General features: G+C 43.9%; 1 protein-coding gene across 5 annotated transcripts in view; it reads right to left on the reverse strand.

Moving 5' to 3' along the window:
• The window catches only part of SERPINE2 (serpin family E member 2), a 59,198-nt gene that overhangs the window by 19,777 nt on the left and 14,352 nt on the right, over positions 1-25,069 (reverse strand). For 3 of the 5 annotated variants that reach the window (XM_023761845.1, XM_023761858.1, XM_023761843.1), the window contains exon 2: positions 1,663-1,943. In XM_023761845.1, coding sequence (XP_023617613.1) covers positions 1,663-1,921 — 259 coding nt within the window. In that variant the 5' untranslated portion in view covers positions 1,922-1,943. Of the gene's footprint in view, positions 1-1,662; positions 1,944-11,325; positions 11,346-14,811; positions 14,957-25,069 lie in introns of those variants that run through there. The other 2 variants (XM_023761851.1, XM_023761854.1) reach the window with 2 other exon arrangements.

Genomic DNA, 25,069 nt, shown 5'->3' on the forward strand with positions numbered 1-25,069 from the left:
TCAGAGGCCACATCCCAGCTCTGTCCCATTCAGCCATAAGGCCTCCTCCACATGCCCTGGTCTCCTGCTGGGAGATCAGAGCAGATCTCTCCTCTTTTGCCCCACAGAGTCCTGCCTTCGTCCTCAATGAGAGCATCACTATTGTGAGTTCTCAGAGGCAGAGCTGGAAGTAAGGCCTGAACAACCACTCGGGCTCCCTGGGATCAGTGTGTCATGTCAACAGACGTCACAGAGGTTTGGGAGGAAGAAAAAGTGGGATGGGGGGTGGGAGGTAGGGCGCTGCCCACAGGCCAATAGCCTCAAAACTTTAGAAGTACTGCTTAAAATGAGTGCGGCTCAACATTAAAACCAACAACCAAAGTCCAGTTGCTGTTTTGGAATTGGACTGGCACACAGACGGCCCTGGGAAAGGCCCTAAACTCTAGCCGTGATTCACTGTGAAGTTCTAAGCCACCAAGAGTTTCCGAACTCCCGAGCGAGGGGCTGAACAGTGTGTCCCAAGTATTATTCTTTCCCTGCTCCGACAGGTGAACACACTGCAAACTCGTGCAGAAGGTTAACGCTGTGTCATCCGGCAGGTGGTCAGGCATTCGGTGCCGGGAGCGCTGGAGGCCACACTGAGACCATCGCCAATGGGACCTGAAGTGCACAAACCCCACCTCACTCATCTTCCTCTCCAGCTGAAGGCGTCAACTCAGTCAAGGCTCCTAGAATGCCCCAGCCAGCAGAGGTGGAGGAGCAGGGGTAGGGAAAATGGTCATTTCCCAGTAAAGTCACTAAGCTGTGAGAAGTGACTGGCTCAGGTCACAATGCCTTGAAGGCTCTGAAGCTGGCCCTGCACCTGGCCCCCTGCAGCGTGGAGGAGGCAGGTAACCCTGGTGAGAAAACCCGCGCTAAAGCAAAATGACAGTGCTGGGACATGGGAGCTCTAGGTTAGGTTTAAGTCCGTCGTTAAAAACAGGTAAAGAAAACTATGCTTTTTCCAAGAACTGGGCCTCACTTAAAAAATTTTTTTTGGAGTCTTTTATTTTGAAATAATTATAACTTCACAGGAAGTTGCAAAACAGTGAATAGGGTGGTCTCACACACCTTTCACCCAGTTTCTCCATTTGTGACATTATGTATGGCAATGCCACCACCAGGAACTTGCCATTGGGACGGTCCACAGAGCTCATTCAGGTGGCAGTGTGTGTGTGTGTGTGTGTGTGTGTGTGTGTGTGTTTATGCAATTTTATCCCCCAGGTAGATTCACATGTCCATCACCTCAGTCAAGACACAGAAGGGTCCCATCACCATAAGGCTCCTCGTGCTGCCCTCCATGGCCACGCACAACCCACCTGCCCAGTTGACATTTTTAAAAGTACATTCACAGCCATAAGGCATTTTTAGCCCTGTACCCCGTGAAGGTGGGGGCAATGGGCAGTTTCTCTTCAGAGATGAGAAAACTGAGAGGTTGAGGGTTTGACCCAAAGCCCCACAGCTACAGGCTAGAATCCAGCTCTCCTAACTTCCAGCTCCGCAGCACCTGTGCTTTAGAGCAGAGGGCTTAAGCCCCGGAGGGCACCGGGGCTACTCTGCTGGCTTCTGGGGCTTTAAGAGAAGACCCAGCAAGGGATCCCCAGACTCCTGTCAGGCCCTGCGGCCAGAGCCCACAGCACTCACCTTTCACGCCGTATCGCATCACGGAGGTGAGCTGCGCCTTGGTTCGGCCATCGGCTCCCAGCTGCAGCATCCCCAGCACAGACGCGATCCCATGGGGGGAGACGACGATGTTGTCCTGAGGCCGGGACTTGACAATCTGGTGGAAAACTTGGATCCCTATGTCAGAGCCTAGTTCCTCCAGAGGCTGAGGATTAAACTGGAGGCACACGGAGGGCAAAGTCACTGTGACCACGAGGAAGAGGGGGAAATGCCAAGACATGGTTCCTGCTGGCAAGGCCAACCTGAAAATTAGATTAGAAAAAGATCATTGAAATGCTACTGAAATGGGCACTTTGGGGGACTACTTTGTACTCAACCTGATGTGATTGACCTTACCCAGCATAACTGAATTCCTTCTTAATGAAGTTAAGAAGAACAGCACAGATTACATTGGTTTTGACTGTATGTTGTTAGGGGGATGGGAAGGGACAAGAAAGGAACTTCTGCTTGGTGTGTCCCAACTAAGCGCCAGACACTATTCTAATAGTTATTTATTACTCATAGCCACTGTCCATCAAATTAAACCAACATTTACTGAGTGCTGACTGTGTGTCAGGCCCTCATCTAAGCGCTGGGCATTCAACTGTAAAAAAGGTTGGCAAGACCCCTGCTCTCATGGAGTTTCCATTCCAGAGGGAGACAGAAAATAAACCAGGAAGCAATAAAGGAGTCAGAGAGGGATCAGGGCAGGGACGAGAAAACAGTGATGCCAGCAAATGACAGGCTGGTGCGGGCCACATTAGACAGGGCCCTTATCCGAAGAGCCTCCTCTGCAGAGGGAACACAGGTGGCGAAGCCTGAACGATGAGAGACCCAGCAGGGCAATGAGCAGGGTGCGTAGGGCCTGTCAGGCAGGCGGATGGCAGGGCAGAGGCCCTGAGGTGGGAACACATCTGGTGGGGAGGTCGGGGTGACTGAGACATAAAGAACTTGGAGGTGAAAAGAAGGAGGGGCAGGTCCTGAGGGGCCTGCAGAGCCTGATCCGGCTCTTGGATTTCATTCTAAGGTAGAAACCACTCACATGGCTGTGATTATCATATAACTATACACCGTATACCTGATTTTCTCACATGAACATATTCTTTTCTTAATTAAAGAATTGCTGATTAAAATAAATTTAAGGGACATCCTTAAATCTACAATGGGGCAGGTCTTCTCGATACGGTGATTTTATTACATGAATATTCTCAATGATGGTGATTTTATTAAATGTGCTTTCTTCCTTGATTACCCTTTACTGAGCTCTCTTGCGCTGTGAAAAATGAGGAGTGGTACATATGTTTATGGAAAAGCAAATACTTTCATTCAATAAGAACCTCAAAGTAGCAGCCAGTAAAACAAAAGCAAAAATCGTGATATGGCTAATTTGGTTCCTCCCTCTGGACTAAAGCTCCTGCTAAGCACAAGCTTCCCACGAGGAGGTAGGGAGTGTCTGCAGAGAACAAGAGAGAGGGAGCCTCTTAGGAGATAGGTGCCAGGAGTGAAGGGGAAGTTAGGTCTCTGTGCTCCAGGGAAAAGAAGGGGCACTGGGCCCATCAATAGACGAGTGGATAAAAAAGCTTGGTACATGAAGACAATGGACTATTACTCGCCATAAAAAAGAATAAAATCCTACCTTTTGCAACAGAATGGATGAACCTAGAGGGTATTATACTAAGTGAAATAAGTCAGACAGAGAAAGACAAATGCCATACTATTTCACTTATATGTAGAAACTAAAGAACCAAATAAACAAAAAAACAAAACAGAAACAGACTCGCCCTAGCCGGTTTGGCTCAGTGGACAGAGTGTTGGCCCACGGGCTGAAGGGTCCCAGGTTCCATTCCCAGTCAAGGGCATGTACCTTGATTGCAGGCTCGAGCCCCGGCCCTGGTCGGGGTGCATGCAGGAGGCAAATAATCAATGTGTCTCTCTCACATGGATGTTTCTCTCTCTCTCTGTCTTTCCCCCTCCCTCCCAATCTCTCTAAAAATCAATGAAAAAATATCTTTGGGTGACGATGAAAAGAAACAAACAAATAAACAAACAAAAAAACTGAGACAGACTCACAGATACAGAAAACAGACTGATGTTTGCCAGAGGGAAGGGAGGTTGGGGGGCTGGATGAAAAAGATGAAGGAATTGAGTACCAATTGGTAGCTATAGAACAGTCACAGAGATGTAAATTACAGCATAGGGAATATACTGGTAGTCAATAACATTGTAATAACTATGTATTGGGCCAGGTGGGTACTTAAAATATTGGAGGGAAGGGACCACACTATAAAACACACGATTTTCTAACCACTATGCAGAATAATACTGAATGTAAACTGTAATTGAAAAATAAAAAATAAAGTCTTAGAGCTAAAAAGGGCGAAGGGGAGGGGAGGGGAGGGGAGGGGAGGGGAGGGGAGGGGAGGGGAGGGGAGGGGAGGGGAGGGAAGGGAAGGGGAGGGGAGGGAAGGGAAGGGAAGGGAAGGGAAGGGAAGGGAAGGGAAGGGAAGGGAAGGGAAGGGAAGGGATAAATTAGGGCAGCATTAGGCAAACCAGCATTTGGTGTTTCCTCACTTCCTTTCTATGCGTGTGTCTCCTTCACCTCTAGATCATAGTAGATGGTCAATAAATACATGTGGGATTAAACCTGCTGGCTTACATACTTCCTATTTTTCTAATTATTTTTCATGGCATCAAAATCATATTTATTGAGTGTGACTGGGAAAATGATTGTGTTGAGTAACTGTTAGCGCCCAAAACTTTCCAAGGAGGGTAAATTCTTTGGGGTGGAAGAGGGCTGGCAGCCAGAGATCCCGCCTACCACCCCCACACATAGGGCCACAAGGTGAACACCAAGGCCATCATTCAAGGTGATGTTGCAATTTTTTTTCACACATTTTAAAAAATTTAGAGCATTCAGAGTTTCTCCAGAGCTTCACAGTAAAATAATTGCATAAAGGCAAGCCTGTCTACATTCAAAACAGCGAATTGACCTACATACGCTCCTTCTGGGGGCTTTCCTATGGCCAGAGTGGCCTACTTTAACTTTGGCTCCTAGGACTGGCTCTAATACCACTACAATCCCGAGTTTCTCTCCGCCTGTTGGACATTGGGGAGCTTCCAAATCCTGATTATGGAAGCTTTGCTCATGTTATCTAAAAATTAGACACTTTGTCTTCCCTCCCTCCCTCCTTCCCTCCCTCCCTCTTTTCTTTCTTTTCTTTCTTCCTTTCCTTCCTTTCCTTCCTTCCTTCCTTCCTTCCTTCCTTCCTTCCTTCCTTCCTTCCTTCCTCCTTCCTTCTTTTCATTTCTTTTATCTCCTCCCTTCCTCACTTCATCCCTCCACCCTCTCTCACTTTTCTTTCTTTCTTTCTATCTTTCTTTCTTTCTTTCTATCTTTCTTTCTTTCTTTCTTTCTTTCTTTCTTTCTTTCTTCTTTCCTTCCTTCTTTCCTTCCTTCCTTCCTTCCCTTTCCTTCTTTCTCTCCCTTCCCTTCCCTCCCCTCCCCTTTCCTTTCCTGGTGATTAATTTCCCCTTTAAAATGAAGTAGACTACAACCCTGTGGGAAACTGATATAGGGTTAAGCCTCAGACTGACCTGTTGGCAAAGTCACAAACAAGTCCCAGCTTAGAGGGCACAGTCCTCTTAGCATAATTAGGCTTGACCTTATAACACTCCCTAGATCTTATCTGGGAAGCTAAGGGGCTGAGGGAAGTGCAGGAAGTGTAACTATGGTCAAAACAAGTGAAACTCACAAGAACTGTGTAACTATGGTAACCACTGCCCTGTTTACCTCTGACTATAGTTGGTGCGGCCTGAGCACCAGTGGAAGTCCTTCCTCCTGAGTTGGACTTACCTGCCTGGCCCCCAATATTCCCAAATTATCTCGTGTCTTTTCTTTTTCATTTGTGTGAGGCTCTTCTTCCAGATCCTGAACCCTGAACCACACGGGACATGGACGGAAACATTTACAACAAAACCCATGCTAAGTATAAAACAGTTTGTACAATCTTGGTTACAAATGGTCAAATTCGGTGACTGGCGCCAACTTCATCAATCTAAATTGTTGACCCTTGCATTGTAATCTATTCTGGCTTCCACCTTTAGCATGCCATTGAATTTATACACCCAAGCCTCCCAAAGAAATCCTCCTGGATTAGCAAAATTGGAATAAATGTTTGAATCTGCACACTCATAAAGGACATCAAATTGGGTTTGCCTCTGATTGCTTACAGTTGATTCACGTAAATGTTATGGATTTCTGTAGAAGATTGTAAAACGGGTATAAAGGATCAGTAACAGATGGAAATTTAACAGCTCCAACGTCTCAGAGTCGACAAAGACAATCTTCCGAATAAACTGCCATCTTATTTAGCATCATTTTGCTCGGTTATGAGTTTTTTTCTAAAAGAACAGTTCCATTATGAAGGGGGGGAAGGCTGCCATCGGTGCTTTGCTTGGTTTCTTGGATTTGGGACTTCTGGGAGATGACAGTGCAGCAGGACAGTGTCAGAGCTGTGCAGAACTTGGAATCAGAGCTATTTTTGATTGATATTCTGGGCATCACTTCTTGGCCTCCGTTTCCTAGGCTAAATGCTCACTCGTCTGAACTCCCCTGGCATATGTACATGTCTGAGACCAAGCTTTTACTTCTCTCCAAAGTTCTGTAGCCAGGAGAGTGGATACTGATGCACGAATACTTTAGGCTTATAAAATTCCTACTACAGATACCTATTCATGTCCAAATAGACAATCTTTTACATGGAATAACTGGTTGAAGTTCAGGCTTTGAAATTCTTAGCCTCTAGAGGACAAGGAGATTCTCATTATGGGAAGAACATAGTAACCTCCTGTTTATTTTTAAAAGAAATTACACTTTAAACTTTCAAGTAAGAGAGAAAGAATAAAGATGTTGCTCAACTGTATTACATAGCATCCATGTTTCCATTTCTTGAGTATTCTTTTCATAACAGTAAAGAAAAAGATTAAGTTTAAGTCATCAATGGAGGAAGATCATAAACCTGTAAATGAAGCCATGGTTATAGGCATGTCCTTCCAAATGTGGGTTTCTCCTTCCCCACAAACTTTTAGTTTCTCTTCCTCCAAATCTTTCCTTCTCTGTGTGGGGAATGTTTTTGATATAACTGGGTACTGCTTTGAGTTTTAAATAAGATTTAGTGTAGTGAATAACCATTGGTAGTTTTGCAGATGCCAGACGCCCGGCGCAACCCTATGTCTATAAATGCACCACCTGTCAATGGTAGGCAGAGCACCACTCCCATAGAACCCATGACTTCAATCGTCACTTCTACCAGATGATGCTCAAATCTGTAGTTCAAATCCTCAGCTGAATTTCAGTGCTATACTTCCAACTGTTTGCTGCATATTTTCACCTGATTGCTCAGAGCAATATCTTGGCCTGTGAAATCTACCAACCCTCATAGGGTGGTACGTCTTGTTGCTAGTCCTTGGTCTTGCTCACATCCAGGCCTTTGCTTTTCTCCCTTACTCTCTACCTACTAAGCACCAGAGTTCCCCCAACTCCGTCCATGGCCTGTGGGAGGTTTCCCTGATTGCCCAGATAGGGCTATTCACGCTCTTCTCGGAATTCCCATAGCATTTCCTATCTGCACTCTCATTTTGTTTTTTCAAGTATTTTTTTTCCTGCCAACTAGACTGAAAGCTCACAGAGAGCAGGGCTATGGGACTTCAGAATCCTAGTGCCTACAGGGTCTTATTCAGGGCCCTACCATTGGTAGATACTAAACCAGAGGTTGACCCATGGGACTTGCAGCTGCTCCAGCTGTTTGGTTTGGAATACACGGCGTTATAAAAATATTTAAGCAATTAAAAGTTAGAAAATGTCACATACCATCTAGATTTAGAGTTATTCTCAGGAAAAACGAAAATGAATGGGAGTTCCAGTAACTCGGAGTTCTCATTCCTCAGGCAAACATCCTGCACAGCAACCACTCCTCAGGGCTGGGTGCCTGCTTTCCTATAAGCCTCAGCTCCCTTCACTCCCTGTTACCATCACTGAAGACATCCCTCTAGGTTGGGAAAGCACTGTGGCCAAACCCCTGCCCTGAATGCCACTCCATTGACCAATGAGAGACTAGGAGAGCCAGTCACAAAAGAACCTTAGTTTCAACCTAATAAATTCTTGTTTACAAAATAAAATAAATTTTATATGTGACATATGAGCTAATGAGATATCTGTCAGCTCTATTTACTATAACAAATAAGATGTAAACAGTTTGGGGAGAAAAAACACTAGAAAGACTCTTCAGGCTCCAACTCTTAGCCAGATGACTCACATCTGTTTTAGGCGGCCCAAGGGTGACTAATAATGGAAAGTACTACATGCCTTTCATTCTCTAAAACTGTCTAAAGCAATACATTATTATATATATATAATTAAAATCTTTATGTCATGAAAGATTTCAAATATATGCAAAAATAAAATACCCCTCCCACTAGTACCCAATATCCAAATAAAATAATGATCAACTCATGGCCTATTTTATTTCTTTTAAAATCAAAGGCTGTTTTGAAATAAATTCTAGACACCGTATAATTTTAAACATCCAACACATACTCTAAACCTGAGGAATATATATATATATATATATATATATATATAAAATATATACACACACAATATTATTATCCCACTCGAAAATTAATAATTCTTTTATATGTTAAATATCTAGTTGGTATTCAAATTTCCCTGATTCTCTTTTTAAAAAAATAATTTATTTGAATTAGGATCTAAATAAGGTCCACACATTGCAATTGGTTGATATGTCTCTGTCTTTTAAAAAGTTTTCCTCTAGTTGCTTTATTTTTAATTTTTTTTTGTGTGTGTGTGGAACTTTTGGTTGAAGAAACCAGGTTACTTGTCCTGGTGAGTTTCCCACAGTCTAGATTTTGCTAACTGCATTCACGTGATGTGTCTTCTGTACTTCCTGTAAATTGGTGGACCCGGAGCAGGGGTCTGCATGCTCGTGGGTAAGATGGGGCCACACTTTGATTTGTCTGTGGTTGCGTTTAAGCCTCACTACAACAGAGACTATGTGACCAGCAAAGCCAGAAACATTCACTACTTGGCTCTTTGCAGGAAATTTGTTACCTCTGCTCTAGGGGCTAATCAGATTCAAATTTCTTCTTTTTTGTTAGGAATATTTCATTCAGGTGTTGGACCTGGTGCTGGAAGAAGGAAACAATGCCATTTTTCTTCCTTTCTTTTTTTTTCTTTGGTGACCTTAGCAGCTACTCATAATCATTGCTTAAGTGCATTGTTTTATTAGGGATTGCCCAATGGTGCTATTGTAAGTCTAATGTTCCCTCTGCATTAGTTGGAACACTTCTATAAAAAGTAAGTTTCCATAACCCATCACATGGTTATCCAGAGGTTCAATGTGTACAGCAAAGGCAGGATAAATGCTTGAGTTATTCCCTATATTGTTCTCACAACAATACGTTGGTTACCCAGCATTTTTAGAGTTAACCACAGGGATTTTTTTGTTTGTTTTCTTAATATAATTACAAACTTATGTTTTTAAACATATTTTAAGGGCCTCGATCCACTGAAATTGTATTATCCTTATTGATGTTCAAGAGGAGCCTCCTCAGGTTGGCTCCTGAACCTTTCGTATGACCTGTAGTCTCATTAGATTCGTTTCCTGGTTTGACAAGATGTTCCCAGCTCATTTTGCCTATTTCTGTCCCAGGTGGAATCAGCCACTTTTCTAGGGGTCTCTGCTTCCTTTTAGAGGGAGACAGACTTTAGAGACCACAATCTGAGCATGCTCACCTAATAAACTCTAAATCAGCTCTGGGAATACTGGGCATTGCCAGTGGGGAAAGTCCAAAATGCATTTGCATCACTCTCTGGACTATGTCCAAATATTGAAGTTCAAATCATGAAAGATAGACTGTTTACTTATGAATTGCTTTGCCTCCCATGGCAATACCACCCAGGGGAGGCACACTGGATGATGAAAAGCTGCAGGAGTGAGCTGGGCATTGAAGTTGGGCTAGAATATCAAATGAAAAATCCTCATGCGAAGGCAGTGAGTCTTATCCTACAAACGGGGGATGCCAACAATGCAAGTGTCTGAAATGAACAACTGGCACACAGTATGACAAGGAAAGTCCCCTAATTTATCTCAGGGGGAGGGGGGGCGGGCGGGTATGCCACCAGCCCCTGCCCCCATCAAGCACTGAAAAGGCTTTGATATCCTTCTGGTCTCTGTGATTCTAGGATCCTCATTCTTAGTACCTAGAACCCTGTATTATTCTGCCTTTGGGCTAACTCTTCCTTCTAGAGGGGCTACAGGAGGTAGAGAAAAACAGTACATCAGATCATATGAGAATCATCAGATTCCCCAACAGTTTTTTTCATGACAGTTTTTCTTCTCAAAGAAATAAATGTGAAGGAAAGGTATTGGGCTGCCAAATTGAGACTTAGTGGCCTTAAGTAGGATTGACCTGCCCAGCAGCCATGCCAAATGTTTCTCACCAATACTCTTACCAACAGGCAAAGGTCTAACTCTTCAGGGTGTCTAGCACGGGGCATTCTAGAGACCTTCGGGGGTTGACCTGCAGAGATTAAGGCTGATCGAGAAAGTGACAGGAGTTAATGCACAAACAATTGAGGTTGAGCCTCAAATATGGTCCTGGAATGGCCAGAGGACTCTGGTCTCTCAGGCCTCTACAAACATCCCTGAGATACATTCACCCAACCCTGTCTTCATTTTCCAAACATCTTCCGCATTCTCTTACGGCGGAAAGTTAGATGAACAAGCAAAAGTGAAGTGCATTTTGATACCCTGGGAAATGTACTGAGTGGTATCCGAATGAGTCAGCATCTTTAAAACTTCAGAGAAGAAACAGGAAATGCTAACTGATCAAAGTGACTGCAGCCTGGTGGTTTTAAATGTGCTCTTTCAGGTTACTGGGGAGAGGCTTAGAGACCTCAAAGTGTGTACTTGATCTATGATGCTAATTAATGTAGCCAAAAATGAACTTTAAAAGACTCAGGAAAGAAATGCTCAGACACAGAGGTGTATGACAACAATGTTTAAAAGGTTCCTCCAATGAAGAGGCACGCATTTTATTAAATATACTTGAACTGACATCCAAATGCCTTTTATCCACATTTATTTATTTATTTCTCTCTCTTTCTATTTAATTTATCTTTATTGTTGAGAGTATTACAGATGTCTCCCATCATTCATACTTTTTTTAAAAAAAATTATATTTTTCTTGATTTAAGAGAGGATGGGAGAGGAAGAAGGAGATAGAAACATCAATGATGAGAGAGCATCATTGATCGGCTGCCTCCTGCACTCCCCACACTGGGGATCGAGCCTGCAACCAGGGCATGTGCTTTGACCAGGAATCGAACCATAGGTCAATACTCAACCACTGAGCCATGCTGGTTGGGCTATCATTCATTCTTAAATCTCTATTGGGCTGAAGGAGGAAGGCTATGAGGAAGAAGGTAATTGGGGCTTTGTTAGTTGCCTTTTAAAATGCAAGTTTATGAGACATTTATTCTATTTTTCTCTACGTGTCAGGGAAAATTAATATAAGGTTCAAATCCCATTCTATCAACTAACCAAGAGATCCAGGGCAACTCACAATCCTTATCGGCCTCAGCTTTCTCTTGTACCATATTAGAAATCAATTTTCAAGGGTGGTCATGGGAGTTTCATAAGCACAAACAGAAAGATAGTCAACCCTAAGGTAATAACAAAAAAAAGATTTGGGTGTAAACGTGTTCACTGTACAGTTATTTCTAGAAGCAAAATCATTACAATATTCTTTGCAATAAATAAGTGTATAGCAATTATCGTTGCAACCTCAATTTCCAAGGGAAGGAACACTGTGGGTGATCTTTCACCAGCTTTGTGCACTTCTCCTCTAGCTTCTGGGTGCTTTGACACCAATAATTTGCACCTGTCACCTTAAGAGAATTGCTACTGGGAGTTGCAGCCCATTTTCTTAGTGGACTTTAGGTGCTGGGAGTTGACACATACCATTCCTCTACCCCAGAGGCCAACAGCCCCTGACTGACTACTGGTCCGGGAGTATGAGAGCCTAGCTTCTTTGCCTCAAGGTGGCACAGAACTCTCCAGGATCAGGCTGAGTGTGGGCTTTCATCTGATATCCCCCCACTTGATTGGCTGATCCCCTTTCTAACACCCACTTCCCCCACTCTCTTACTCTGTCACCTGGGAACTGTTCCTCAATGAATGGTTTGCACTTTATTCTTGGCTCAGCGATTCATCTGGGAGACCATGACCTCTGACATCCAACAGTAAGGATCAGTTCATGACATCCCTCTAACACAATATCATAAATATATGGTAATATATTCTGCATATATCTTAATTGAAAAGAAAACTATGCTATAATTAACTATGCAAAAATTCTACACAGGCACAAAAAAGACTAGAAATATGGATATAAGACATTATCTCTATATTTAGTTCGGATGGTGGAAATATGAATATAATTTATTATTCTTTATACTGTTCTGGATGTTTTACAAAATACATACAATGAACACATTACTTAAAACAAGCAGCCCTTTTCTGGTTATAAAAACACAGCAGCAGGAACTCAGATCAGCTGAAATGTGTAGCAAGGAGGAGCAGAAAAGGCTACAGAGCACAGAACCGTGGTTCAATAACAGAATCATAAAAACTGGAATAAAAAGTGCAGTTGCTGGAAAAACAGAGAGTTGAGAAATAATATAGTGAGAGCCCTTTATATACAGTAAAATGAATGTTACACCCCCTTACAACCCACAGACCACTCCACATTGAGTTTTTTTCAATAAGTGGTGGTTCTATTTTGATGCACATGACTGGAACCATTCATGTGACTACATCTACACACTAGATGTTTAATGGCAAGGATTATAGTTTATTCATTTTTTTTATGCCCTGAGTTTAGCAGAGTATCTGGTATATAGTAGAAACTCAATAATGTTTATGAAATAAATTGTAATTCAGTGGAAATGAACTGATTTCATTCTTATTTTAAGCAGCAGCAATTTTTATTGCTAACTTAAAAAATCCCAACTTGCTTAAAACTTGTGGAATGCATTCTCAAGTACTCAAAATTAATGGCCATCGTTTATGGAATGTCTACCATGTGCCAGACCCTGTACCTGGAGCTTTATATATTCAACATCTAACTGAACCCTCGACTTAAGATGTAGGCATGAGTATGTAGATGCTATAGATGTTGAAAACAGAGGTCCGGAAAAATTAAATAACCTGCCCGGACCATACAGATCATACAAGGTGAAGAGATGTCTGAATGGACTCTTAGCTGGTTCTTGTGATGGAGTTTAAAGGGTTGACCGAGGCAGAAGTGAGGAAACACTGCCTTCTTTCTACCTCTCTGTCCTGTGCTTACATCACCAGTGTCTCGGAGTAAACAAGTGACCACAGCTTTATAAGGAACAAGAATGGAACAGAATGTTTGTTACTCCAGTGCAGTGGTTTTCAGCTTGGAGGGGGCTCCACGCCCCGCCAGGGGGCATTTGGCGATGTCTGGGAGGGAGTGCCACTGGCATCCGTGGGTTGAGGTCAGGGTTGCTGCTGAACAGCCCACGATGCACAAGACAGCTCCTCACCACGGGGAATTATCTGGCCCAAAACGTCCGTCAGTGCCAAGTGCCAAGGATGAGAAACCCCGCTGGCCCACAGGAAGGTGCACATTCCAACTCTCCCCCAAGGTGGCACACGGAGGTCCCGCGGACTTTCCTTACTTTAGAATCCAGGCTCCAGTCTGAAGTCACACACTGCTTCTTGTCAAAGCAGCTACTGCATTGATGCCAATTGTCACTGTGGCTCCCCCTGGAATTTCCACCCAAGGCTTCTCTATGTGGGAGAGGAAGGAATCCAGCCCATTCCCCTTAGTGGCTCCCAGAAGGGAGGGGTTAGTGACCAGTAACCCCTGAGCGTCAGCCCCCCTTATCAAATCAGGCTCCTGGACAGCCTGTTGGAAGAGGTGGGGATGCCTGCGTTACCCGGAGCTTCCTGTGCGGAGCATCAGGGCGGGTGTTTGTCCACACCAGGCCCCTCATCAGACAGCTGTTCCTCGAAGGAGGAAGCCTGGCCCAGCCTCCAGAGGCTGCGGATCCTCCTGCACCGCTGACATCCTTCCCATAAAGCAGCAGCAGCAGCAGGGAACGGCTGACATAACCAGTCATCACCTCCTGTGGGCCCCGCTCCCCTCCCGCTGCCTGGTCGCTCTCCCAGCCCCACCATGGCCTTTGTTTTTGTTTTCTGAACCAAAGCTAGCTTTATCACTCAGGTTCATGGAACAGAAACGCCAGGTATAAAGAGAAAAACCCCAAACACGCTCATATACCCTCCATTATTCTTAAGTCCATTGTACTTACTCCCTGGGAACTTACTGAACTAATTAGTTAAGCAAAACTGAGCCCCAACTGTGGGTCAGGTATCTACATGATAAAAAATGCAAGCCTTTCTTCCACCGGCATGTCCTTCAATCCTTCTCTGATGGCTTTTTGCACAGGTGATTCTATTAATGGCGAATTAATCATTTCAGGATTAGGACGTGGAGGTGGAGGGGGCTGTGAAGGCCATTCCTCCAACTTTTCTTCCCGCTCCTCTCTAGGAGGAGCAGAGGGAACCAGGCAAGGAGGCTCCTCCTCAGCTTCTCTAAAAAGTTCTAGCAAATGCAATATTGTGTTCCCCATGGAAAAACAGTTTTTTGAGGTAAGTTTTATCCTGCTGCTGACCTTTTTTCAGGTTCTGACTAACTTTTTTGGCAACTTTCAAGATCTAACGTACCTTCTTCAAGAAACAAGGGTTATTTTCTATAATAATACACACACACAAAAAAAAACTATAAGAGATTACCTTCTAAAATTTTAACTCCTTAAACATGCAAATCAAAAGTCTATAATAAAGTTTCTTACTTTTTTTTTTTAAAGCCGAATCTACTTTTTAAAGCCGAATCCTGCCCCGTTAGCCTGGTTAAGAAAACGTTCCCACACCGCCTACAGCTCCGCACTACTGTAGCTGATTGTGGGCGTTTGTGAGCGGTGAAATAACCCCTCACCTTTACGGTGAATTTTCCTACCTTTATGGTGAATTCTTTGTTCCTCACTTTTGCCAGTGAAACTTCTTTTTTTCGCTCTAGCGAAACCTTCACTTCCAGAGTCCCCGTCGGGCGCCAGATGTCGTAAGTGTTTCCCTCCACGTCCTGCGTGGTTCAGGGTTCGGGTCTGGAAGAGGAGCCGCACAACAAATGAAAAAGAAAAGACACGAGATAATTTGGGAATATTGGGGGACCAGGCGAGCAAGTCCAACTCAAGAGGAAGGACTTCCACTGTGCTCAGGCCTCACCAAGCTTTTTATAGTGAGAGGTAAATAAGGTAGTGGTTACCATAGTTACACAGTTCTTGTGAGTTTCACTTGTTTTGACCATGGTTACACTTCCTGCACTTCCTCAGCCCCTTAGCTTCCCAGATAAGATCTAGGGAGTGCAATGGGTTTGCAAAGGAATCTGATTTAACTGTTAGAACATATGACCCCAGCTATTCTGACCTGTTCCATTTAATACACCTTCTGGTTTCTGAGAGCAATGAAACAGAAGAGCTGAATAAGGTTTTGCTGACATACGCCTGTAGAGGATCTTTTAAAATTAAATTTATTGGAGTGACATTGGTCAACATGAACATACAGGTTTCAGGTGTGGGTTTCTCTGTTACAAGATCTGTATTTGCACCATGTGCCCACCACCCAAAGTCAAATCTTCTCCTGTCACCATATATTAGGACCCCCTTCTCCTCTCACTGCCTTCCCTCTGGCAACCACCACACTGCTGTTTGTGTTCATGAGTTTCAGTTTTATATCCCACATATGAGTGAAAGCATATGGTTCTTAGCTTTTTCTGACTGACTTACTTCACTTAGCATAATGTTCTCAAGGGCCATCTGAAGTATGGTACCTATTTGCTTTGTTTAACAATGGACAGGTTACTTTGATTTTCTAAATTGTGTAAGTCATCCCATTCGATTGAATGCCTTATTGATTGAATGACTATCCCATTGATTGTGATCTTACTGGTTATCGAAGCACATTCTTCTGTACCTGGGAAACAGGACAGCACAATTACCCTAAATTGTTTTAGTGGCCACAGGTGGTGCGTTCCAGTGGACTCAGTGGTCCTAAGACCAGGACAGTGCAATTACTCTAAATTGCCTCGATGGCTCTAGATAATGTGTTTCTATCAACTCAGTGATCCGGAGACCCAGAACTGTAATTTAGATAACATGCCTAAGTTTAACCCAGGTTACCCAAAGGCTCTAGATAATGTATTTCTGTCAATTCAGTGACCCCGAGACCTGAAACTGTAATTAACATGCTTAATTCTGCTTCTGTAATCTGCTTTTTTGTGAGCCAGGTGCCTCATTCCAAACCCTGAGATGTAATCAATACCTGTGTGATTTTTTGCCTATATAATCCTGGAACTGTGACCAAATGGCTACTATGAGATTTGGGAATGTCCCCTCATAGTCCCGGATTGCAATAAATGTGACTCTTTAATTCGGAAAAAAAAAAAAAAGATCTAGGGAGTGTTATAAGGTCAAGCCTAATTATGCTAAGAGGACTGTGCCCTCTAAGCTAGGACTTGTTTGTGACTTTGCCAGCAGGTCAGTCCGAGGCTTAACTGTATATCAGTTTCCCACATCTCACCCTTTTTTTATTATTACGCATGGTCTTGAAGTTGTTTTCTGAAAATATACAAACATATTCTCAACCATGTGGATTCCTGCAACAGAGAGGAATTCTCAGGAATGCTCCAGCCATGAAGACAAGAGGAGAGACAATCCAGAGATGGAAGACGCTGACGACGCTTTGCCATGCTAGCAGTCAGCAGCTGTGCGTCGCTGCAGGTTGCCCAGGATCAAACCAGAGAGGGTCGGACCTGCATTGCCACCATTTGTCCACCATCCAGAACTGAAATATCATTGCTGACATGTACACATAAGGAACTGTCGGACATTGAAACTTGGACTCAGAACTGTTGGACATTGAAATTGGGACTTAAAACATTTTTTGTTCTTGAAATGTTATGCTTAAGTTTTAAAATGTTTTGGGTTACGGATTGGCATTGTTATTGTTTTAATAGCCAGAGTTTTGTTCTTGATGTGTAAGTTATAGTAGCTTAATAATAAAAAAAGGGTGAGATGTGGGAAACTGATATATGGTTAAGCCTCGGACTGACCTGCTGGCAAAGTCACAAACAAGTCCTAGCTTAGAGGGCATAGTCCTCTTAGCATAATTAGGCTTGACCTTATAACACTCCCTAGATCTTATCTGGGAAGCTAAGGGGCTGAGGAAGTGCAGGAAGTGTAACCATGGTCAAAACAAGTGAAACTCACAAGAACTGTGTAACTATGGTAACCACTACCTTATTTACCTCTCACTATAAAAGCTTGGTGAGGCCTGAGCACAGTGGAAGTCCTTCCTCTTGAGTTGGACTTGCTCGCCTGGTCCCCCAATATTCCCAAATTATCTCATTTCTTTTCTTTTTCATTTGTTGTGCGGCTCCTCTTCCAGACCCGAACCCTGAACCACGCAGGACGTGGAGGGAAACACTTACGACACCAACTCCTACTTTCCTCCCTTCCCTGGTGAAAAGAGGGCAGGGCCCAGCGACAGAGGAAGGACACTCAGCAGGTGAAGGTTGAACTGGGTCTCCAATATCACCCTGTGCCAAATTATCTCCAAAATGCCACCTGCGGGAGGTCCCCTTCTGCCTGCTGCGATGCCCTCCTTTTCTCAGAAGGAGAGCTGGGAGTCGGTGGGAGCCTGTGCATGACGGAGGTTCTTCCTCTAGGTGGGGAGGGCCCTTGCTTGGCAGTTAAGGGGAGGATGTGGGCTTTATCAGGCAGGAACTCCAGACTCAGGGAGCCACCCCCACTGGCCAGGCAGAAGAAGGTCGAGGGCACCAATATTCTACTGTGTCGACAGGGACCAGCATTTCTAGGTCTGAATTCACAATTAAACCCGCTTGGTTCTTTTGAAATTGGGGTGCTATTTCCAAGGCTGCCGTGTGAAACACTGTTAGGTGGTAGGTACAGTTTGCCCATTTACCTATTTATTTCACAAATCCTAGTGGAGCACCCATGGGTCAGGCACAGTGCTGAGGTAGGAGCGTGCACAAAAGTGGACCCAGCCCCATGCTCCTGGAGCCGATGGACTAGAGCAGGGGTCCTCAAACTACGGCCCGCGGGCCACATGCAAATACAAATATTGTATTTGTTCCCGTTTTGTTTTTTTACTTCAAAATAAGATATGTGCAGTGTGCATAGGAATTTGTTCATAGTTTTTTTTTAAACTATAGTCCGGCCCTCCAACGGTCTGAGGGACAGTGAACTGGCCCCCTGTTTAAAAAGTTTGAGGACCCCTGGTCTAGAGCCTGGCTTCTCATCAGGGCAGGTTCGTCCCTCAGGGAACATTTGGCAACATCTGGAGACATTTGGGGTTGTCACAACTGGTGGGGATGATGCTACTGTCTAGTGAGCAGAGATCCAGGATGCTGCTCAACATCCTGCAAGGCCCAGGAGAACGCGGCCCAGCAAGGACGGTCTGCTCCACAACATCAACAGGGCTGAGGGGGACACTGGAGGAGGGCCACGCAGGTGGACACGGAGGATGAGCTGGATATGACTGGACAAAGGGGCAGAGGAATGGGGACAGGGCCCAGTGTCCCAGACGGAGGCCTGGAAACAGATTCTGGAAATGTGTTCATTTTAACACTATACCACCTTACAGTCTTTCTAAGACAAGGTCCACTCTGTCTGGGGACAAACAGCGCATCGTGACACACACCAGAGTCCAAACGAGACAGAAGCTGAAGAATCATTCACACTCATGTCCACCCTGCCCCGCGGCTTCTTCCTCAACCACCAGGCACCGCACGCTAGAAGAGGCAGGAAGTGAAACCCTACTTTTACTAGCTTAGTCATGATACTAAAAGCATGACCCAAAAAAGGAAAGACTGGTAAGTCAGACCTCATCAAAATTACAAATATTTGCTCCACAAAAGATTCTGCACAGATGATGAAAAGACAAGCTGCAGGCTAGGAGAAAATATTGCCGCCCACCTATCTGACAAAGACTAGTAGCTAGAAAATACAAAGGACTCTCACAATGCAACAGTAAACAGAAAACAGCAATCCAATCAGAAAATGGTCCAAAGACACGGACTGACAGTTCACTGAAGAGGATACACAGATGGCAAATAAGCCCATGAAAAGATGTTCAACATCATTCGCCATTAGGGAAGTGCAAATTAAAACCACTACACACCCATCAGAATGGCTAAAATAAAAACTAATGGTAACACCAAATGCTGGAGAAGATGCAGAGAAATTGGATACCACACATTGCTGGTGGGAATGTAGAATGGTGTAGCCATTCTGCAAAAACAGTTTGGCAGTTCCTTAAAAATCTAAACACGCTTTTAACCATATGATCTAGCAATCTTGGACATCTATCTCAGGGAAACGAAAACTCATGTTCACACAAAATCTATACGCCAATGTTCATAGCAGCTTTATTCGCAATAGCCCCAAACTGGAAAATATCCAGATGTCCTTCAATAGGCGAATGGTTAAACAAATCATGACACATTCACACCATGGACCACTACCCAGCAATAAAAAGGAATGGACTACGGATACACACAGCAACTTGGATGGATCTAAAGGCAATTATACTGAGTGAAAAAAAAGTCAATTCCAAAAGGTTACATACTATGATTCAATTTATAAAATAGTCTTAAAATGACAAAATTATAGAGATGGAGAATATATTAGAGGTTACAAGAAATTGGGGAAGATGGGAGGGGAAGGGATGGATGTGACTGTAAGGGTGACATGTAAGGGCCTTGTGATGGAACTATTCTGTGTCTTGACTATGGAGGTGGCCACACAATATACAGGTGATAAAACATCACAGATGTGTACACACACACACACACACACACACACACACACACAAACACATACACACATGAATGCATGTAAAACTGCTGAAATCTGATAAGGTGGATGGATTGTACCAATGCCAATTTCCTAGCTTTGGTATTTATTGTTGTGTCCTGTAGCTATGCAAGATATTACTTTGGGGGGAACTAGGTGACCAGTAAATGGGATCTCTCTGTATTATTTTTTTTATAACTGGATAGGAATCTATAACTCTGTTAACATCAAAAGTAAAAACAACAAAACAAAAAGAACCCTTATTTTAAAATTGTAGTCAGCAAACAAATGTACCTTAAGACAGATCTTTTATTCACTTTAATTCCTTTCCCCATCCTGCAACTCCACTAGAAATGTCAATCTTCTAAAAACATACTAATAATGTTTTTGCATAATTGTGCCTTTTCATAATTTGTGACAGCCTCAATTCTTAGCTTCTGTAGGCTCCTGAGACAAACCACCCAAGTTAATACCCAAGCTCCACTACCAATTTACTGTGTGACTTTGACAGGTATATAACTTCACTGTGCCTTAGTTTCTGCATCTGTACAATGGGTATAATAGTAGCCCCTGCCTTTCAGACTGCTGAGAGGCATAAAGAGGAGGAATCTATCTCAGGTTCCTCCACCTTCGACTGAGGGTCACTCGAAGCTGGCTCTGCCACTTACTACCATTATCATGGAGGATTGAAGCATCCTTGGTCTCTATCCTCAGCCTCTTAGGGTTTACACACCAACCCATCTGAACAGTTCCCTCAACTGCAAAATGTCCCCAGATTCCAAGTTCTAAAAATTGAAAGGAATTTTAAAAGCTGCCTTTTCTATTTACTCGTGGTCTTTTTTTTTCCATTGTGGCCCATTCCCTTCATTTCTTTGTTGTAGAAGAGGTTCAAGGCTCTAGTTAGTATGTGACTTTATCACAGTTTCACCTCTAGTCACAAGTCCTCACGGAAGGTGGCCTGAGTGGCCTTGCCCTCGGGGGAGAGGCAGCAGGGCCCCATGCAGCCTCCGAGAATGGCCCTGGTGATGGGACCAGAAAGTGAGTCAGGGTCACTGGGTGAATTAGGAAATGGGCCTCAGGCTCTGCTGATTTTCCTTGTGTTCTTTCCAAGCCATGGCCAGGCTCACGAATGAGGAAAAGTGTTTCCTAGCAGCATAAACTTAAATAAGGCATGATTAGACTAAAGCAATTTTTAAAACATTTCAGTACGACAAAGCCCATAAAAAAACCCTGTCTCCACGGTTGAGAGACTCAATGGTAGACTCTGGATTGTAAGCCGAGGCTCATCACTGTGTTATTTGCTTAGATGGAGGAAATATCTAACACAGAAAACGCTTGATGACTGCACAAGGAAGCCACTTAGAAATAACTGGAAAGCCCGTTGCAATGGTAACTGAAAAGAAGGGGCAATCCAGGAGAAATAGCTTGAATTTTAGCAAGTAGAGCAGACTCTAAAACCTTGAATTTCTTTTTCTAAAAAAAAAAAAAGATTGGGTAGAAAGATATCAAAGTCCCCTTGTCCATTTTCACAGAAATATTAGGATCAGAGAAAAAAAGCCTCCTCATCTCTGGGCTTATTGTTCCTGCAGTTTCTGCATCCCAGAAAGTGGGCACCCCATCCACCCAAGAATCGAAGCAGAAAGTCTGGGTGTCATCCTTCATTCATCCTTTCCCGCCCCATTAGAACCACTGCAAACTCTTTCATTCTTCCTCTGAGTCTTCCTGCATGGCCTACTCTTTCCACCTCCTCTGCCCTCAGTCCAGCCACCAGACTTCCTGGAAGAGGACGTTAGTCTCCTCTATCCAACTCACAGTCTGCTCTGCCCCAGTGACCTTGCCGATAGGAAAGGCTGACCATGCCCCTTGTCACCGAGACCTGCATCAAACCCTCCAGTGGCCTCCCTAAGCTCTTGAAATGAAATGCAAACCCGCTCCCACAGCCTGTGAGTTGGCCTCCTGGGCTGGGTTTCTTCCTTCTAGACATACACTCTCCCCTTGGGAGGTCGCAGAACCTTTCCAGCCTCAGCCCCTCCATCTGTGCATTCCTTCTGACTAGAGCATTTGTCTCCTCCCCCTCTCTTTGTACCTGAGGGTGGGGCAGGGAGGGACCTTGTCGGTCCTGTCACCACTCTTCCCCATCATCTAACATGGCACATGGGACACCGAGGTGCTCTCTATGTAATCAAGGCACTGATGAAGAAAGCAGGCTTCAACAACCAACATGATTCACTTCAGGTATTAACCTTGAATACAGAAGCCACCATCTTATAAGCAGGTTGGGATCTAAATTATTTGGGGAAGTCATTTGTTAAAAGAAGTTCTAGAGCAAGCTTTCACAGCATTGGATCTACTGACATTGGGGGAGGGGGGAGGTTGTGGGCTGGGGGCAGTCCTGTGTATTATAGGATGGTTAGCATTATCTCTGGTTAAACCAACTAGATCAGGGGTGGGCAAACTTTTTGACTCGAGGGCCACAATGGGTTCTTAAACTGGACCAGAGGGCCGGAACAAAAGCATGGATGGAGTGTTTGTGTGAACTAATATAAATTCAAAGTAAACATCATTACATAAAAGGGTACGGTCTTTTTTTTTTTTTAGTTTTATTCATTTCAAACGGGCTGGATCCGGCCTGCGGGCAGGCCGTAGTTTGCCCACGGCTGAACTAGATGCTAGTAGTTTCCCCCTCCCCTCATTGTGACAACCAAATTAAATATCTGGAGACATCAACAAAAGTTCCTGGAAGAGAGAGGGAGGATTACCCCTGGTTGAGAACCACTGATCCAGAGAAAAATTAAAAACTGGTGGTTATGATTTTAATTCTGCCCACAAAATGCCTGATTGATTAACATTTTTCTGAATCACTTGAGCAATAATGCGGTAATACAGTATCACCTAACATCAAGTGTCTACTGACCACTGTTACAGCATCATTTCAGTGGGAACATGCATTCCAAACTCCTAGATATGTTTATGAACCACCATGGAGGGCATGGTTGGTCCATCCCAATACTCACCTTAGCTTTTGGCATCAGTAATCTCTCTCGGTGATGTCTGATGTGAGACAGGTGGCAAAGAATGGTGGGGGGATGGGGGGGGAGAGGGAGAAATAGAAAGTCAGAGAAGAGCTGGGGAAAGGATTTGATCTTTCGTCTGTGTCTGGGACATGAAAACAGGAGAGGGAAATGGAGAATGCCCAGTGCCTCGGGTCCTTCCTGAGAGCACCATCCCACAGAATCCTCAGGCAGTCGAGCATTCTCTTTCTGACCACAGTGTGGCACAACCCAGGAATGAAATGTGAAAGTCTGAATCTCAATACTGCTCTAACCCCTTGGACTAAGGGTATATTGAGCTCGGAGCACCTCTTCAGGAATGCAAAATAACTTCCTGGTTTTACCTGCCACATGGCAACAATATTTTCAATTGTTGGTTAAATTGCAAATGCCCCATGAATCATTTAAATAAATCTCACATGTATGAAATAGTCAATTGTGTTCTCCGAGCAATTCCCAGCTGTAAAAATAGAGCCACACGGAACAGATTTCTTTTTCTGCAGCTAATTGAAAATACTGCACATATAATGCATGATTTAAAGCTCCCAGGAGGAATTTCAATTTGTGTTCCCCATTTTAAAATGTACAATCAAATGCTGTCTTAAAGTGCTCCACACATTTAAGTCAATATTGCTTGCCTGAAGCACCCCAACCACTCCTAAATTTTCACACTATGGATTGATGACCTGAGATTTTTAATGCTCTGGGTGACTTTCAAAACAATGGCTTTAATAGGGCTGTGTTTCCTGAGAAAACAAACACTCCTAGAATTGACTGATTCAAATGTCTGTGGCTCAGAGAAAATCTCCAAAACAGCAGCAAAACGCCTGCCAGCAGGAAGGGACCACGTAGAACATCCTTCACCTGGGAGCCCAAGCAGTGATCTCAAGTGCCCACAGCACCTCCCTAGAGTTAGAAAGGCCGCCTCAATATTCTTGACCATTGATCAAATGGGAGATGGCAGAATGTGTGACAATGAGGAAGAGACTGTCAAAGTAACACGTGCCAAAGAAGGAGTGCCCAGGCTCAGGGCCTGGGGGAAAGGGGAGTTAACAGATTGAAGATCATTGTCCATGTCTAATAGAGCTTTAGAGCTTGCACAATACTCAGATTTCCTGCTTAATGCGACAGCTGAGGTCCTGCACCACAACTCAAGCACATGGAAGACATTACAGGATGAAGGGAGAGCACAGGCTGACATTGAACTGTAGATGAACAGAGGATAGAAGTACTTAGAGGACTAAGATACAAGGTAGAACGTGGCAGGTAGCATTAAGCGTTCCAGGCGAACAAGGAAAATGTCAAGTTGCCTTTACTTTACACGCAATCACATTAAATTCGATCATTAGTGTTCCTCTATCCAGCAAATTAGTAAGAGGTGAAAATCGTACCCTACTAGCCAAGACGAGAGAGTGATGAGCAATTCTGGCAACAGACAAATGATAATCAAACTACCAAAGAATTCAAAGCATCAGAATTTAGAGTCAAATAACATAGGAGACATTTGATGCATATTTATCAAATGAGTTAAAGTACCACTCACAACTTACTGTTGTTCATTAGATATGCAAACCTTTAACCCTTAGCTTTTGTTCCACAAATTAAGAAATGGAATGAGAAATAATGATAGCACTCAGAAATGATCTGTTTCAAAAACTTGACATCAAGGGCTAAGGTCTTATCTATAACTAAGGCGTAGATGTCCCCAACATTTGGGGATGAAGGCACCTACTATTGGTGGAACTCTTTTGACATCTGACTGAGTAGGAACTGCCCTACAGGCCATGGGGAACTAACTCAGGTTGAGTTCTGTGATTTGAGCCATAATCTCTCTCATTTACTTTCATACTGTACTTATCAATTAACCCAGTAACAACTGGGCTTCCCATGAAGATCTTGTTAATGTGGGAACGTGCTAACTGGCCAAGGGGCCATCTTCCAATTCTTCTGTCTCTTGTGAGTGGTAACTGTTAGTCTCTCTGACCTGTAACAATCCTGGGGGTCCTAACCAATCTAGTTTATCTTCTGTGTTTTGTGCTGTGGATGCCCCTCAGCAATGCCATCTCCAGAGAGCCCACCCAAGCAGGCAGCATCTCAGACTTCACACAAATAAAATGCAGCACCATTTGATGACCAAGCCTATGGATTTTCTTCTCCCTTGGGCACCACTGACTATTTATTTACAACCTTTTCCCCAGGGCAAATGGAGGGAAGGCAGGACTGAACTTGTGCTTCATAACCTGAGAAGGAAGAAGACAAAGGAAGAGCTCAGTGTAGTTCAGTCAGCTTCCTA

This window comes from Myotis lucifugus, unplaced genomic scaffold (assembly GCF_000147115.1).
Source record: "Myotis lucifugus unplaced genomic scaffold, Myoluc2.0 scaffold_3, whole genome shotgun sequence".
Classification (NCBI taxonomy): Eukaryota; Metazoa; Chordata; class Mammalia; order Chiroptera; family Vespertilionidae; genus Myotis; species Myotis lucifugus.